We start from the raw sequence: 18,069 nt of genomic DNA, 5'->3' as shown, positions 1-18,069 counted from the left end.
ATATTTCCTTGTATACTTTTTAGCACGTAGCTATTTATTATTAGCATTATTCTTCCGACGTCTGAGTTCCTTTTAATTATAGGAAATGCGTTTTTCTAAGGTACATAGACTTTTGGGATTGACTGTATAGCCAATACATCCTTAACTGATCGATAGAAATTGTAAGCAGAGAACTCTTATACCAACGCTGTTTTTATAATTATTTATGGTTCTACTTGAACTGAATTCTTATTAAAAATTGATTTACTTTTAGTCATGAAAGAGGTAATTCAGGTTCCTTTTTGTATTGTATTGAATAGTGCTAGTCTATTATAGCCTGGCCGTATTGCAGGCCCAAGGAGAAGACTTTAAAGCGTGAGATCCTATAGAAATAGATTCAGCTTTCTTAATCTACCTTTAGAACAAGCTTTAAAATTGTTATATATAAATTATGTACATAAAAAATAATTGTAACCAATGCAAAATGTGCGTTGTTGTCTGTCTCAGATAAAGAATTACAAAAACCAGGGGAGAGTAAAAAGGAATTGCTGAAATATGACACTCACGGTTCCATCGTGATCGTCCCTACAGCTGATGACAATGACATGAATTACACCTGTGAGGCGAACCACCCAGCAATACCAATCGACAGACCTCTGAGAGCCACCATCAAACTCTCCGTCTTTTGTAAGCAGAATTTCCCAAATTTCAATCTCTTTATCATTTCCTCGTTGGCTGTAATTTTATTTGAAAAAAAAGATACATCGTTGGCACGTATTTTAAAACTGTTTCTCGCTGTGCATAACGCGTGTCAATTAAACGCAACGCGGTTGCTCCCCCTTTTAAAAGTTTTATCGAGAAACTTTTTCCATTACCGAAACGAACAACGGGGGAGACGCGACGCTTCCGGTACGGGGTAACTCGCACGATCGGGATCATTTTCCAGATCCACCCGGAATGCCGTACATCGAGGGCTACACCGAGGGTGAGACCGTGAAACGTGGACAACAGTTGGAGTTGACCTGTCGATCACGGGGCGGAAATCCACCGGCGCAGATCGTATGGTACAGGAACAACGAACAGGTTTCCACGGTGTATCGAACGGAGGGTAGCTTCTCTGAAAGCGTGTTGTCTATCATCGCGAAAGCGCAGGATAATAACGCGAGATACAGATGCGAGGTGTTCAACATCATGAGCGTCGAGCCCATGAAAGTCCACGTCGATCTCACTGTACTCTGTGAGTACCTCTAAAACGTCCTTTTTATAATAATTGAACTGCTGACCTTACGAAAGAAATCTGTAGAAGTTATAAGCGCTGTGCGTGCAGTATATAAATCAAAAATATGCGATCTAATAATCCGGCCGGATCGAAATCAATTCGATAAACCTTGGAGCATCGTTGATATCGTTCAGTTTTATTTCACTAAACGTGGCCATTTCGCTCGTAGTCGCGCCGTCCGGGGTGACGATCAACGGGCCAACGGAGGCGAAGGCGGACGAACAAGTGGTGATCACCTGCACGACAGAGAACTCGAACCCGCCGGCGGACATTAAGTGGACGGTGGACGGTCACAATTTCGAGAGCAACGCCTCGAGAACGGAGCCGGCGTCGCAGGGCGGTTGGATCACCAGTTCGAACGTGACTTTCAATATAAATCGCACCAGTAGAAGTATCGTGGTGATTTGCGATGCCTCTAACGCTAAGCTAACGGAGAACGTCGTCAGGACACACACCATCACCGTGATTTGTAAGTAATATTCGTATCTCGCGCAAATTTCAATTTCATTCTTGATATTTGTATCGTTCATGGAACGTTGTAAGCCGGTTAGATAATCAGAAGGATGAACGTTAAGCGGGATCGGGAATCTGTATTTAACAGGTAGATTAGTATAAAACTAATCTGGGGCTAATCGGGGCAGTGTCTTGCCAGTTTAACCCTGCGAATCTATGGAATACGTATCCGCTCGTAATTCGAACTTGCGTCGAAATTAATTCCGCCTTAGTCGGGGCAGATACGAGTCCGTGTAATTGTACCTTACTCCACTTGTACTAGCGAAGTCCCATCCGCTTGTGACACGTTTTGTCGAGCAATTAGGGGAACTAGTAAGACTCTGCAATGTTATACATCGGTTTGTGTACAACTGGGACAATTATTTATTTCGCGACAGATCCACCGTCGAGGATTAGCATCACCGGTTACGAGGAGGGGACGACGATCGACTCGGGCACATTGCTCAAACTGATGTGCACGGCCACTTCCGGAAACCCGTTGCCCATGTTGAGTTGGTACAAGAACGACAGGAAGGTGAGTGGACCGTCCCACAAAATTTAGGACAAAATGAATATAGATGTAACAAACGCATTCTACAGGAATATCAATTAATTTATTCAACGGTGAAACGATATTTTCTGTACAATAAATGTAATATACGTACATATTATTGTTTATGATGTTGTTGAATATCAAAATGCGAACTGTTGTCGGTTGCATGAAATTAATACTCGACGTACTTATTTTTAGTGAACTAATTATGAAACATCGTTAGCCATTCGCAGAAAGTATCAATTAATTTTGTTGTAATGTTAACGTTACTGAATAATTAATTCATTCGAATTGAAAAAATTTTAATCATGAAAGTAGTTTGCATCGCATTTTTATTTGCACATTTGCCTATTGCGAAGATCAAGGGGAGGGAAACACAACAAGCAAGCATGCAAGCAAGAGCACGAATTTATTTATCTAATACACTTTGTGTTTCAGGTACCGGGAACCACGAGAACGCGAGACCACGCGGTTTCCAGCGAGCTGACGATACTCGTAAACGCGTCCGACAATAACGCGCGCATACGATGCGATGCAGCGAATTCCGCCACTGAAATTCCTCTGCGCAAAGTGCTCGTCCTGAAAGTTAACTGTAAGACCCGATAAAGTGCCGCCCGCACCGCAACATAACGCTTTAGCAATATCACAGATATGAACAATGCAAGGGAACTCTTATCAGCTCTGAAATTTTCATGATGAGAAAGCTTTCGCTCCTAGTAGATACATACAAACGGTTTCAACTTTTCTTCAAAATTATCTGCTCTCCGTATTCCCGGGTTTTATACTTCGTTTCACCTCGAGTATTTAACCATAACGAAAGATATCTGGATCAGTTGCTATTTAATTAATTTCGAATATCGTTATTCTTTTATTTGACTCAATAAATAAAATCGTTTCCTTTATCTCAGTTCCACCCGAGAAGGTGAAGATCACTCGCGAGCCGCAAAATCTACACGCCGGTCAGGAGGGACGCATAATTTGCGAATCGAGTAGCAGCAATCCGGCGGCCGAGATGTCCTGGTGGAAGGGTGGTATCCCGGTGCAGGGAACCAGAAACGGCACCAAGCCCGGTTTACACGGTGGATTTCTGTCGTTCGTCGATCTGGCGTTGGATCTGACGGAAGAAATGAACGGGGAGCTGTACACGTGTCAGGCGAGGAACAACGAAATGGATAGGGCTGTCCACGACGCCACCACTCTCGACGTGTTGTGTGAGTATTACACGCGAAACAGCGTATTAACTGGAAAAATAGACGCAGAGATATCGATACCATGGAACTGTCTGTCCACGCCTGTCGACATTATTTTTCATCGCGAAATACATAACGTTATTTGCTACGATTGAAACTTCATTTCGCGTTTCAAGCTATGATTACTAGGTTTATATTATAATCAATAATAAATAGTGTGAAAAAAAGGAATTGATTTTATTTTATAGACAAGCCAATATTCTCGCCGATCGATCCTTATGAACTGATCGGAATGGAGGGCGAGCCTTTCGTCGTTTCTGTCTCCGCCATGGGAAATCCTAACGAAATAAGGTACACATGGACCAGGGACGGGTTGCCGTTAGCCAGCAGTAATCGAAGGATATCCGTCCGAGGTTCCACGTTGAATATCACCAGGCTGGATCGACACGATGCCGGGACTTACGTCTGCGAAGCGACCAACGAGGAAGGGACTACGTTTTACCAATTGAACATAACTGTTCAATGTAAATACTGTCTTTCACTAGAAATGTCTAACTTTTCTATTATAATAGTATATAAAATAGTGATATGAGATGTAGAGAAAAAATTGAATTCCGTCGAGTCGGGAAATGTCGTACGGAAATGTTGACGCACGTCGCACGTTTTGCAGACTCGGCGAAAATTAAACGCACCTCGCCGTCCGGAATAGTGTATCCTCCAGGAATCGAGGCGAAATTGTTCTGCGAAGTGGATGGCAGCCCCATAGGAGACGAGTACGTCGCGTGGCAGAAAGTTGGCTCGAGCTCGGAACTCTCCGGCCGGTATTCTACCTCTTTTATCAACAGAACTTCTTATCTTCACATCGAGAACCCCGATCAGGAAGACGTCGGGGAATATCAATGTAAAGTTAACAACGGGATAGGCAATGTTACCTCTGAGCCCATTCTCTTCATCACCAATTGTACGTATTCAAAGTCTCGGCGAAACTCATAACGTTGCACCCGACTGTGTATGTAACGATTGTTTTAAATGATATAATTACATCTGTGCACGCAGTCAAACCGCAAATGATGAACACCCCATTGACCAGAAGGGCGGCGGCCAACAAAGGGATTAACGTGCAATTGTATTGTAAAGCGCGCGGATCGCCTTTGCCTCGTTTCAGCTGGGCGTTCGATGGAAAAACGCTGTTGCCAAACGTCACCGAACACAAATACGGAGTTTCGCATACTAACGTGAGTTCGTAATGAAACATTTCCATTATTTCTCTAGTTTCACTTTCGTCCCGATAAAAGATGAATATCCTGACTGATGTCATTAGATTCGTTGAGAAATCTTGAAATTCCTCCGAGTACGTGGAATTGAGTACCGTTTTTATTACTCCTCGAATCGTTTCACGCCGGAGAGCCCGAAATCGTTATTTACCCGAGCGAAAATGGGTCGTGCAATCTCGCCAAACGAACGTGCCGGTGTTGGTCTTTTTGCAGCTAAGCGAATTAATTTCCGAGTCGACGCTGACCATTTTCCACGTGACGTCGCGCGATTACGGGAAATACGAGTGCCGGACGATGAACAAAATGGGACAGTCGACGGATATCATTCTTCTGGACGTGACGTCGCCGCCGGACAAGCCTACTGACCTCGAGGTATACAACGTCACCCACGATTCCGTCACCCTGACGTGGAAGAGAGGATTCGACGGCGGTTTACCCACTTCCTATCAGATACGTTGGCGAGAGGCGCTCGACTACCAGGATCGATACCATTACCTAGACGTATCGCCGGGAGAATATAAAACCACTATAACGGGACTGTCCCTCGGGACTTACTATGTGTTCAGCGTGAAAGCCATTAATGAGAAGGGTGACAGTGGCTTTCTGCCGGACCTTGTCAAAGTTCAAACTCTCCGTAAGTCTCTCTCTCTCTCTCTCTCTTCTTTCAATATACATACTTCGTTTGCCATGGTAGTTGCTTTTTTTTTATTAGAGCAAATCATAGTTCACTAACAACTTTCAATATCATATAATACCATATCGGTAGCTTTCAGTATATTTTATCATCGTATTAATTTATGAAAGTTGATAATGAAAGAACGTATTTTTTAATAAACGAGAGTATGGTTAATGGGAAATAGAACTAATTCAGCTTGAATAATTCATTCCAAACGTTTATCTGCGAAATACTTTTAATGCGTTCGGTGAAGGAGATATAAAGTTAGCCTGCTTTATTTATTAACGCGCATATCGTCATTTAAATTTCGTTATACCAAATGTATTTTCCGTTCTGTTCGAAACCGGAACATTGAAAAAGGAATAGAGGAGGTCGTAGCTGAAATAACAAAAGCGTTTCACATTAAACCTCGTGTACGGCTTGATCGTCAGATAACTTAACAACGTCCGTCCGTGAATCGTTGATTAACAACGCGCCGGTAAAATGTCGTTTATTGGCGTATGCTGAATGCGAAATATCGATTATCGTAATTGGCAATGTTTAACCGTCTATATATATGTAGCATTGCGTGACGCAAGCTGATTAATAGCCGCCCGTCCGTAACGATGAAGTTTCGCTCGTCGGCAGGATTACCATCGCTGATGGACTTAGGCGCGCTAATGAAACGTTTCGTGACGTTGTGATCGACGGTGCCGGTGGCAATCGTTTAATAATAGATCAGAACCGCGAATGCTAAAAGTTTTAACTAACCATCTGCGGATTGTGTCGTTGCATGAGTAACAATTCGGTGACGGGGGCGTATCGCTTGGCTTACAGGGGAGGCACCACCTACCGACGTGACATCCAGCGAGATTAATTCTTCCTACATCATCGTCATTATCATCACTGTTTCCGCCTCTGTATGCCTACTCATTGCTGCGCCCATAGTCTTTGCTACATTAAAATCGAAAAAGAAGGCCCAACGTTCCGGTAAATATATTATTACATTTGCGTTTTCTTTCTGATTTTTCCACCAGCAGGACCGAATAACGCGGCGAACCTGCCAGACGTTCTCTTGGATAAGGGGGATATTACGATCAATTATATCTATACGTTTGCAGCAACATCCCTCGTCTTTTTTATCATTAATATCCTGATCGTCGCGTTGTGGTACATTATGAGAAAGCGAAATAAATCTCGTAAGTCGATTTACGTACAGTGTACAGATTTCATCCGGCTTTTCTTCCACCGTGTCAACAAATAATGTTACGAAACATTCGGAATCGTATCGCGTAGAATTTAAAATAATCTTTGCTCTTCATTAGTCGACAGTTTATAAACGTTATAAATTATGTAATAATTATATTTATATATTCCCCGTTAATTTATATATATATATAATTATAATTTCCCCGTTTTAAATTCTTACGTTTCTTTTCTTTTACAAGTAATTTAATTAATTTAATTAAAAAAAGGCATGCAATTTGGGAATTCGGTACAGTTCATCATACACAATTTTATGTTTGTACAGGTATAAACAAGTCGCAGACAGCGGATATGTACGCGCCGTCGATCGTCAACGGGGACACCATGACCGGTGAATTAAGTTCGGTCTCGGACGAGAAGAGCGACGTTAACTTCGACACTAACGATTACGTGGTCAGTGCGATCAGTCAGTATGTTCTTAGTAACAAGTAATGCCGGAGGGTAGGTTTGAGTTCTATTAACACACATTTCTGTTCCATTTTGCTTCCGTTTAGATACCTTTCTCGCTTTTGTTCCCTTGTGTTTCCTTCGAAAAGTTCACGCGGTTCAATCTTTTGCTCGATACTTTACTTTCTCGATACCTTTTTTTATTTTACTTCGTCCGAGAGAGATTCTTTTTCTTCGAAGCTTCAACTAGTAGTGTACGCTATTCTTTGTCGATGATACCTCTTAAATTTTAAGAAACATTTCTCGCAATGGGTATCCTTAAGTATAGACAGGTTTCATGGTTTAGAAACTAGTTCCCGTGCACGTAAACGTATACCGAGAACTCTTGTAATGTATCAGAATGACGATGTATCGACAGCATTGCTTCATCGAAAGCAACGCTGATAAATTGCACTTCATACTGATACGCTACGACCTCAGTAGGAGCACGAAGTTCCACTGAATTAGTTGAACAATAGTTTATTATTACTTAATCATTTGGTAGACACGTTTCAGGGTTTTGCCCGTGCTAGGCGCGGTAATTTAACGAAACGCTTTCTCTGTGTGTAACGCAATAGGACGAGGGACGAAAGACAGCGGCTAGCACGTATTTAATAGATCAGACTATACAGGATTTTGGGAAAGGGAACATGGAAATGCAGGTACATCATCAAGGAACGCTCGGTCGTCGCGGCAACCACGTCCAACCGCCGATGAGCATGGATTCGCCGCCCCAGCGAACGACAGCCAGTGGAACTCTTTCTGGTAAATTTCAACGCTATTCACGACGTTTTCAATATCAAATTAAAATCACTGTTTCACGATTTCTCTTTGTTACAGTCTCGAAATCCAGTTACATCGGTAATCCCAGTCCCGCGCCGCCGAACGACGTGAACTTCTACAGCGTCGAAATCGATAACGGACGTTACATGGGCTACGAGACGAACCACAGTCCGATTCCTGTGGTCGGCGATCCGATGACGGGTAGCTACTATCCCTCGATGAGTCCGACCGGGCATATGATGTCCAGCCATGTGAGCAGCACTGGCACGTTAACGCGTAGTCGAACCCTGCCGCGTCCGGTTCCGCCGCCGGACGTCACCGTGATGACGGCAGGCTCGAAGTCGCCGATACCACCCTCGGTACCACCGCCGCCTACCACCTTCGCCCGGTCCGTGTCTGGGAACACGCACGCCCACGGCCACCCGTTGTCAACGTTCACGCCTACACCGGCCTATTCGGACATCGATGGTCATCTTGTCTGAGGATCACCGATCTTCGGCCCTAGTTCGGTGCGTGGTAAATACCGCGCCGTGCCAAGGGACGAGACTGCTATCACCGTCACAGAGAGAACCACCCGGCTCTAATGCGCGACACGCGAAGACACCCTTGGATTTTCTGTAAACCACCGGGTTCGATGAACGTCGGTCGTTTCGCGTGGGTGCTCCGACCTTATACATATTATCCTCCGAACATGAAAGAAAGTAACGGAAGCATGTAAATAGTTAAAAACGGTGTGACGAACCGGGTAAGTTTCGCGGTTTCTAAACGGTAGTGTTAAGAGTCGTTGCAAAATGGCAGTTACGCATTCCTTGTAAGTACCTACGCCGCCGCTGGTTTCGTTGTCGAGTACTGTAGCACCTCGGATCGGATCGTGTAGTTATGTTTTCCGCATATCATGTGTTAAGAAGAACGAAGATCGAAGCGCAGTCAACGAAGCGGAAGATATCTTCGTGGCAATAGTGATCGTGATTACATTATTTTTGTAAATAGTTGGACCGATTTTCGTTCGCGCTTGTTCATGCGGTTTTATTTGTTTGTGACGAATTTGTGCTACATGAATGGATAGACGTTGAACGAGAGACTATAAGAATTCGTGAACGGAAGAGAAACTGACGCGAGGTATGCCGCGGACTGTACTATTACACTAAGTTACATTTTACTCGATTTAATACCATCGTAAACTCATACGATCCAACAATCTAGGGTATATATAAACTAGAGGAGAGAAGTATAATAATGAAACGAAATATCAGGGAAACTCGTGAGCGGTAACGAGTTTTAGATTCTTCCTTGAAGGATACGTTTACACTTACAGTCCGTTTCATTTTTGTATTTTCTTACACGATTCAATTAATTCCCGTCGGTTAAGATACTTTTCGATGACGCTTTTGAAAGTAATCTCGATTCGAAACGAATTGAACGTCATCGAGGCCCTATAACCGGAGCAGCTCGAATATCGCTGCTCCCGTGTACAATCGCGTGTTCCCTTTTAGATTCATTTTTTTGTGAATACCGTCCATGGTTTCTGTTCGCGGAATTAGTTGGCAAAGGCATTGGCAAAAATGTATCGACATTCTTGTTTAATGTTTCTGAAGACAGAAAGCGAGACAATCGTTTTACACAGGGAAACAGTTGACGTTTGTTAAATCGGTGCGTAGTGATCCAGCTGATTTCCTTCTTCCCTTTTCCTCCTGCTCATTGAAAAGACGCGTTCTCTGTGTCTGACCGAACGGATCGTACTCGAAGAGAAGGAAAACAGAACAACAATGATATACCCGCTCACTGCAGGAACAAGGCTTCGTTCAGAAATAGTTTTAACGTAACTATTCCTGAATAAAATCTTCGGTGTTAAGAACTGGTGGAGAAACTAAGCGGACACCAGTCTAATCATTGCGTACTAAAGAGATTGTAGGCGACGTTTTAGATAAGTAAATTGAAGACAATTAACGCGAGACGTACAAGTGATTCGCTTCGGCCTTGTCGAGCTTATTATATTTTGCCAGATCGTTCGATACATTTAGGGACAACGTCTCTTCTTTTCTCTTTAATTTAGAATGGTGGTGCAAGCGTACTTTCTACAAAATGCTCTCTACACACGTTAACAGGATTTGATCCACATGTAAATGCGAACACGTGTATTCGTTCGCATTCTAAAGTCCTTTATCGTCCGTTTCATTTAATTTTTCAAAAGAAACTTATTTATAACTCGTTGTTTTTTGTACCGCGATTTGAACGCGATTATTCACTGCCCGATTCTAAAGTCAGTACTAATTACGGATAGTTTAATTGATTCCATTTTCTCGCGAATGCGTTTAGACGGTGTTTGCGCGCCGTTATTGTTAACGGAAGCTAAACTATGAATAGACACTAACGGATTTAACGCGTTAATTCTGTTTCATGAATTGTTCGATGGGAATCGATTTTTCGGGTTGATATTTCGTTGTACGGGATTTGATTAACAGGCTCTATGAGTTAGTATGTGCATACATACGAAATACATGCAAGCGATTAAACGATGACACACGACTAGAACCAGGGGAGAATATCTAAACGGTTTTCACGTGACGTCCTATATAAGTGCTGATTTTGTTTCATTTTCGTGTACAGTGTTATCTGTTAACAAAATCGGCACGATTGATTTTTTAAATTCGTTTTCACGCGGTACGGTCGGTGATAACGACTGAATTTAAGAAAAAAGAAAACTATGCCAAATATTTACGAATATTGAATATATTTGTAAAAAAATGTAGTTAGTAAGTAATCTTCTTTTAACCGCGATAGTAACTATTCACTGCCTCTTCTTTCTTTCTGTACCGCGGATACGAAACTGTTTTTATATGTATTTTATCATCACGTGAAAACGGTTGACTTATCGAGAATGAAAATCAGGATACACTCGTCACACGTATTTTCCTAAGAGGGCAATAGCTTCAAGCCACCAGTAATATCGCAACGAAATAATATTCGAAGAAGAACGGAATAACATTTTATTAGAAATTGACAAAATTTAATCAACATAATCAGCAGAGTCGACGTCTAAATGGATGATGTAGAATGAAACAAAGAAAGGAATTAAAAGATGCGAGTGTCTTGGAGTAGTGATATCTTCAAAAATAAAAGACAATAGTACATAAGTTTAATTGTACGAGTATGAGTTTAGTTAAGAGTAAGCTATTTCCCTGGCACGGCGACAACTTAAAATTAATGTTTGCACTCTTGCGTAAGGATGACGAGACGAAAAGTGAGGCGAGGTGTTTATGCGAAATGAGAAAAATGATATAAGACAGAAAGAAAGAACGTAGTTCGACTAAATGTTTATACATACATATATTTTTGCATTTATTTCCATTAAAGATTGATTATCCTTGTAAATAGTGCGATATGTCTCAGCGTTTCACACACTCCACGAAGAAGATAATTAACAAACAAACAAAATAATAATGGATCATATGAGGGTCTCACTTTACCTAAGCTAATATGAAGTATTTGTATAGGATTATTGCGCGTTAGATCACGTATTATATCTTATTACGAGACAAAACGAAAATGAAGAAGGGAAGGAAGTTATTCCATCGGATGAGGGACAACGTCTTTCCGTTTATCGAAAGCCTAAGTAGTCGACGCATATATTTTTTGAAAAGGAGAACAAAAGACACCGCATACGTTTGGCCTATTGTAAAAAGGGAAAACGAATCCACGCGTGAAACGCGAGTTACAGCTCCCGTTTGGACAAGAGGTGATCAGTTTCGTTCAGATTCAATGAGGAGAAGATGCGAATTTCTTCCGACGAGGAGGAAATTAATTAAGAAACGAAGGATAAACAGTTCGCTTGTGTACACGTATACACGTTTATCAAGAAACGATGAAACATGATTGCTTCGCAAAACTGTGAGTTAATCGTGATTATGAAATTTTGCAATCGTATTTATCGCCAGAGTCTCGACGGAACTAACCGCGAACGGTGGTACCGACGATCAATCGATCCCACTATCCTGTTCTCTGTCGTGATGATTGATCGTGCTATCATCGTCTCCCGCGTCTTTGGCAAAGTGCATCTCTCACAGACACAGGAAAGAAAAGAAAAGGGTCGTCGTTCAACATGAAATATCGTATAGGTACATAAAATTTCCGCGCCGTTATCGTGTGTGTGTGTTTCATGCTTGAGAAGCAGTTTGAAAGTTTTACGAGTAACACCGTTTTTTCGTAGCACGCGCTATTTGTTATATTTGATTGACCTCGGAGGAGGAGGAGGAGGAGGCTCTTGATTTGTTAACGGTAGATTCTACGAAGCTTAAAGAAAAAGGAAAATGGAAATAAAAATAAAAATGAAAGGTGTATTGTTAAACCGCTGCTGTTGTGTACCGGGAGCCGCACCGTTCGGCTTAGACTGATGATTAAAGAGGAAGAAAAAAAAAAAAAGATGAAATGAAATTTGACGTATGCTCAATTAGAGAACATGTTTGCGCATAATTAAGAATTCTATTTACATATACATGTTTTATATTTGTAATTAACGAAACAAAAAATCATCTATACTTAATATTACCTGATATTATTAGATTATGTAATCTCCAAAGTATTTGCTCATCAAAGTGCTAGGCATGTTAGACGGACCGATATTCGTCCAAATTGGTACCTTGGAGATGGACATACCATCTAACAGTACGATATTTGATATTTTACACGATATAATTAATAATTCCGTTGATTATTCTAAGACATAGTCAATCCTAATTATACAATCATTAAGATACGAGGATATATTATATATACATATAATTATAAATATAAATTAACCGTTTCACGTGTATATAATGTACATATACGACTTAGATAGACAAGAACAAAAGTAATGAAAGATCAGACGGGACGAGACGCGTAACGAATTAAATATCAAATTTAAGGAAACGATCGAGAGCTTTCGTAATCTAGATATATGTAAATCTCAATTTTTTACTTTTCTCGTATTCGTTCGTTCTCTGTTCTTAATCGTTTCTGGACGAGAGATGGAAACGTATAAATTAGGGAATTACTCTCTCGCCGATGTTAATTAGCGTGTATCGTTCCGTTTTCTTATCGCTAGGCTGCGGATTAGATTGCATCTTTTAAATTGACGTTGCTAACGTCCTGTTTTGCATAAAGATCCGCGGTCTATTCATCTGTTATTCTTTTATCGTATGTATAAGCGGGGAACGATACCGCAAAGGCTTTGTGACGAATCGCCGAAAGTGACGTGACGAATTTCACCGTAACGAGTTTATCCGTTCCAAATTTTCACAGCAAGAAGTGAAGACTGTTCAGTCGTTTTATCGTTTTTTCGGGGCGAATCAATTTTGTATCTCGTATATATTATACAGTATATTATATATATATACATATATATATAGAACAGAATTTTTCAATTATCCTTTGATCTCGATGGCCGATCGGGAAATCTGCCAATTTACAATGAATTAGAATTTGTAATTAAAACATTTAATAGAAAGGCTTTCGTTTACAGTCTTTTGTATCGTTAAGTAAGAACTTAATGTAAAATTGATAACTTCGATGTCAATATAAAAATAATTCGCAAGAGCAGATTTCTCATTCGTAATTCGTATCATCGTTTGGCGTATCATCGGATACTGTATGTTGCTTCCGTTCGTGTGCCAACAAGGAGAAATGAGAATCTATTATACTGAGAGAGAGAGAGAGAGAGAGAGAGAGAGAAAAAGAGATGTAATAACGTAGCGAGGACGAGTGTTGATGTTACGCGGGATATATTATTTCCGATGAAAATTCACGACGTTACAGAATATTCTTTGGAGCAATCGTCACTGTTCATAAGTACAACCGATTAAAAAAATTACCGAGGAGGAGAGGAGCTCTCTGACGAAAGATTAAAATAAAGAATGAGAGAGAGGGAGAGAAAGGGAGAGAGAGAGAGAGAGAGAGAGAGAGAGAGAGAAAAGAACCGTGTAATATAAAACTATGGTGCCGAACGATCGGCACCCATTAATTAACTTGTATATATACATAGTATTTTTACATTCTAATTCTAAATTACATTTCCAATTCTAAATGGTATAAACATTAAACACTCTGTGAGCTTCGCTTGTCACCTGTGCAAAGAAAATGTCATACGCTCGTTTTAAGGAGGAATCATTGTTAGTATAGTATGATAAAAATGAAAGGGTTTCCTCGTCGCGAGACCGCGAACGCGGCGATGCTCAGCGAACGTAGTCCCATCTTTTTCTTGTGCTCGTTTTCATATGCACCCTCTGCACAAGATTCAATAATACACGCCTCGTGCCTTCATCGCACTTAAATTAACTAGAATGCGTAAGGTTTTATGGTCGCCCGTACCACGAAATCGCTTCAGAATCTGTTTCAGATCAACTGTTGCAGGCTCCTATGAATTGAAAGGTACTTGGACATCTTGCATTTATTTATTGGCAGTTGTACGCGTTACAACTGAATCATGAATCGTTGTCATAAGTATGTAAATTACTCTTCGCATGGAATCGCGACCATAAATCGGTTAGGATGAGAGGAATACTTGACCGTATTCGATGTTTATACATACATACGCGTAATTTAACTTCTATTTAAATTGTGCTCATAGCGAATGTGATCGTATATCCTTTCTCGGATATGATATCACGATGTATAGAAGATCGATGCTCATTGACCTATGTATATCGATGATCTTCGAGCATATCTTCGATGTATAAAACGTAATGTCATATAACGTGGCTTGAATTTTTCATTCTGTCGTAAGAAACATCGCCAGATATAAATTGGTCGAATCGTTTGCTGTTCATTGCTTTTTAATTTTTTCTTGCACATAGAGATAAAGCGAAGCTCAACGTACTAGTCCTTACTTTAAAACCAAAGTAAAGAGAAAAAAACATTGTGTAGCTTTTAAGAATCTCCATTACGTATTCAACACCTGTGTGTCTATGCAGAAGACATAATTATAATTAAATAATTCAATCATCGTAAATTAGGTAAACGACTAACCGATAAGCGACTAGATAAAGGAGAGGACGGAGGCGATGATGATGACGAAGGTGAGAAAACAATGGATAAGCCACTCATTAAGTGTATATCGTCTTTATTTTTAATTCATTTTTTACTACACAATTAACATTTTATCTAGCGAACTTTCGTCGGCTAGGAATGTAAATTCTGTATCTGTACATTGTTTTCGTATTTCATCTATTAAAAGTGATCGTCAACTTAACTCGCCTCTTTTATCGTGTTCCCTACAAATAAAACGAGTCCACCAAATACGAATCCTGTACCAAGTACTGATCATGTTCTAATGTTTATCAACCGACAACCTCCAGCGGAACGAACTTAGTTCGAAAAGAATGTTCCGTTTGTAGGATAAGGTCTGGTACAAAAGTGACGTCTTTAAGATAATCTACAGGCTCGAAAATGAAATTATACAAGAGGTACGCCAAGGTTGCTTTCAGTTCCAGCATGGCGAACTTTTGCCCTGTAGAAATTCAACATTTGTAACTACGCTCCTCAATGTTTTTCTCATTCCGTTTCCTTACCGATACAATTCCTTGGACCGGCGCTGAAAGGTATGTATGAGTACGGATGTCGTCCATGAGAATTTTCAGGCGTGAACCGTTCCGGATCGAAGACGTCCGGATTTGGCCAGAACTTCGGGTCTCTGTGAGTATCGTATATGTACACGTTCACTGTAGTGTGGGCAGGTACTAGATAATTACCTGAAAAATAGAAATAGATTCTCGGATATTTAATAAACCGAAAATAAGAAACTGTAGAAGTGGTTTCGATACGTACTTAACATCACGTCCTCTTCTGGAGCACGAGATATGAAAGGCACGCTTGGATAAAGTCTTAGCGACTCCTTGATGCACATTTCGAGATATGGTAATTTTTGAAGATCGGACATACTTAACTTTCCGTTGCTCGCTTCCATTATCTTTTGCACCTCAATCCTGGCTCGATCCTGAGGACGTTATCGTGATATGTATTAAACGTTTTCCTTTATTCTTCGTTTGAGAAGTTACCTGAATCTCTGGATGTTCAGCCAAAAGCATTATAGTGAAACAAAGGGATACTGCCGTGGTATCGTGTCCCTGTTGAAAATTGCAAAACATTAAATACGAAGTGTATATTGATAAAGCTAATTTTATATCCAAGCCGCAAACGCACCCTGAACATAAACGTGTCGACTTCTTCTCTAATGCCTTCGTCGTCTATTAGATTTTGTCGATGAGCCGATAGAAGTAAATCGAGCATGGCAAGCCTCTTTTTGCGAACTGCAAGCAAATAAACATTTAAGTCATAAGTACCATTAATTAAATACGATTAGTCGTTTGCATAACGTACTACTGCATGTCATATCATCAATATCTTCGTTCGCATTGCCGTCGAAATCAGCTAGATAACGACCGTTGGTCTTATCGTGATACTCCTCACGTTCCTTAATGATCTGTAACATATCACACATTGCATCACTGATGCTTTAAGTATTCGAAATAAAAATCTTGCCGCGACCTGTTTGGTAAAGCCATGTAGTATTTTGAGTAGTCTAGATTGTAGCATTCCTACAGGAGTAAGGAAGAAAACAAAATCGAAGTTCAACCATGGTCTTAGTAATCTATAAAAAAAGATATACGAATATCGTTTGCGTACTATATGATAGAAATGAGAGCGCATTCAAATCCTTTACCTATACACCATAGTGTTCCCCACATCGTGCACGGCTTTGCGATATTTAAATTGAAATTGTCCTTTATCAACGAGGGACGTTCCCATTGCAGTTTCTGAAGGAAGAACTAAGCATTTTTACTACATTCTTCAAGTACTTCCTCTCACGTACAGTAAAAAAATTCTATTGACCAACAATTAAGAATTCGAATTAATTGTGATTTACCACAAATAGTATTCAAAGTATGCTCGCTGATCAACATCTTCAGATCTTTAACAACAGGCCTTCCTTCACTCTTTAGTTTCTCGATCAACCGTTCTCCTTCTTGGATGAAAACGTCGGTAAATTCCCGAAGCATATTAAAATGAAAAGCAGGTGTTAGTATCTTCCTGCGTGTGTGCCATTTGCGACCTGTAAGTAAATCGAACGATAACCGCGCCTCTTTTATTGCATTTTTATTTAGCATATCCCGTATTTGTTTGTTTTCGCTTAATCAAAAAACTAGATATACTTCACAGTACATAATTAATAAAAAGATAATTGTTTAGAGTCTAATCAGCGTATCTTGCGAACGTATCGAAACATTTGAATAGTTGTGAAGACAAAACATATTTGCAATTATTACATGATTTTCATACTGCAAATGAAAAATCAAAATAAGTATGTATCTCAGTAGCCGCTGCTAATTGTGTTTTTAAATATTTTCAAAGGGGAATTACCTGCACTGGTAAGAAGTCCGGTGCTGAACCATGGCAAGGTTATTCTATATACATTACTCTTCTGAGTGAATCTAGATTGTCCTATGAGTGTCTGCGTAATGAAAACAATGAAATGATTAAAGGAATTTAGTCTGCAACTAGCCATTAAGGATGTATTGGCTATGCAGTCAATCCCAAAAGTTTATGCACTTTAGAAACGCATTTTTTAAAAAGAAATCAGACGTCGGAAGAACATTGCTAATAATAAACAACAAAAAAAAATTTTCGATTTTTCCGAGATTTTTCCAAGGAGTACTCCTTCAATTTCTTCCAAATTTTCGTTTGGGAAACTTTTGGGATTGATTGTATAGCCAATACATCCTTAAATCCTTGTTAAACAAATGTTTGTCCTAATAGGGAAACTAAATTATTATCGATGCACGTACTCTCGTCAATGTGTTTCAACGGTACAAATTAGAACGAATCGATAAGCATGTAACGATCTGGCTGACGAGAGTCACTTAATTAACCGTTCGAGTCCCACGCAACCCGATCGCATTTCACGTTCCTCTCTTCTTTTAAAAAAAAGAAAAAAGTGCCAACGTATTGATACATTCGAATCGTGCATTAACTTTTCCTCCGGTTATACACATTTGCAGCCTATATACTTCTCTGAGGAGATTCGGAACGCGTATATATTTTTTGAGAGCACTTGTGACGTCTATGGATTTTTCTGTGCGCTACATATTTCCCTGATATTTGTCAACTTTACTGTGAACATTTATAGCGCGCGTGAAATT

General features: G+C 40.3%; 2 protein-coding genes across 5 annotated transcripts in view; one reads left to right on the top strand and one right to left on the bottom strand.

Moving 5' to 3' along the window:
* The window catches only part of sns (sticks and stones), an 83,361-nt gene extending 71,045 nt beyond the window's left edge, over window positions 1–12,316 (top strand). Inside the window, exons 5-18 of one of the 4 annotated variants that reach the window (XM_026819731.1) lie at window positions 487–666; window positions 926–1,216; window positions 1,428–1,727; window positions 2,149–2,285; window positions 2,742–2,895; window positions 3,212–3,514; window positions 3,742–4,017; window positions 4,164–4,454; window positions 4,550–4,728; window positions 4,981–5,401; window positions 6,460–6,621; window positions 6,954–7,081; window positions 7,693–7,879; window positions 7,955–12,316. In XM_026819731.1, coding sequence (XP_026675532.1) covers window positions 487–666; window positions 926–1,216; window positions 1,428–1,727; window positions 2,149–2,285; window positions 2,742–2,895; window positions 3,212–3,514; window positions 3,742–4,017; window positions 4,164–4,454; window positions 4,550–4,728; window positions 4,981–5,401; window positions 6,460–6,621; window positions 6,954–7,081; window positions 7,693–7,879; window positions 7,955–8,379 — 3,434 coding nt within the window. In that variant the 3' untranslated portion in view covers window positions 8,380–12,316. Of the gene's footprint in view, window positions 1–486; window positions 667–925; window positions 1,217–1,427; window positions 1,728–2,148; window positions 2,286–2,741; window positions 2,896–3,211; window positions 3,515–3,741; window positions 4,018–4,163; window positions 4,455–4,549; window positions 4,729–4,980; window positions 5,402–6,259; window positions 6,413–6,459; window positions 6,622–6,953; window positions 7,130–7,692; window positions 7,880–7,954 lie in introns of those variants that run through there. The other 3 variants (XM_018037125.2, XM_026819732.1, XM_026819733.1) reach the window with 3 other exon arrangements.
* A 2,660-nt stretch (window positions 12,317–14,976) lies between these two features.
* Window positions 14,977–18,069, bottom strand: part of LOC108632494 (cytochrome P450 4C1-like) — a 5,904-nt gene continuing 2,811 nt past the window's right edge. Inside the window, exons 3-12 of the mRNA XM_018037135.2 lie at window positions 17,291–17,381; window positions 16,797–16,982; window positions 16,593–16,686; window positions 16,418–16,520; window positions 16,250–16,352; window positions 16,073–16,179; window positions 15,928–15,996; window positions 15,698–15,866; window positions 15,442–15,621; window positions 14,977–15,380 (exon numbers count right to left, since the gene is read on the bottom strand). Coding sequence (XP_017892624.1) covers window positions 15,211–15,380; window positions 15,442–15,621; window positions 15,698–15,866; window positions 15,928–15,996; window positions 16,073–16,179; window positions 16,250–16,352; window positions 16,418–16,520; window positions 16,593–16,686; window positions 16,797–16,982; window positions 17,291–17,381 — 1,272 coding nt within the window. The 3' untranslated portion in view covers window positions 14,977–15,210. The remainder of the gene's footprint in view (window positions 15,381–15,441; window positions 15,622–15,697; window positions 15,867–15,927; window positions 15,997–16,072; window positions 16,180–16,249; window positions 16,353–16,417; window positions 16,521–16,592; window positions 16,687–16,796; window positions 16,983–17,290; window positions 17,382–18,069) is intronic.

This window comes from Ceratina calcarata, unplaced genomic scaffold, assembly GCF_001652005.2.
Source record: "Ceratina calcarata isolate Rehan_Ccalc_2016 unplaced genomic scaffold, ASM165200v1 scaffold157, whole genome shotgun sequence".
NCBI lineage: Eukaryota > Metazoa > Arthropoda > Insecta > Hymenoptera > Apidae > Ceratina > Ceratina calcarata.
This window is presented reverse-complemented; position numbering and strand designations above follow the sequence as displayed.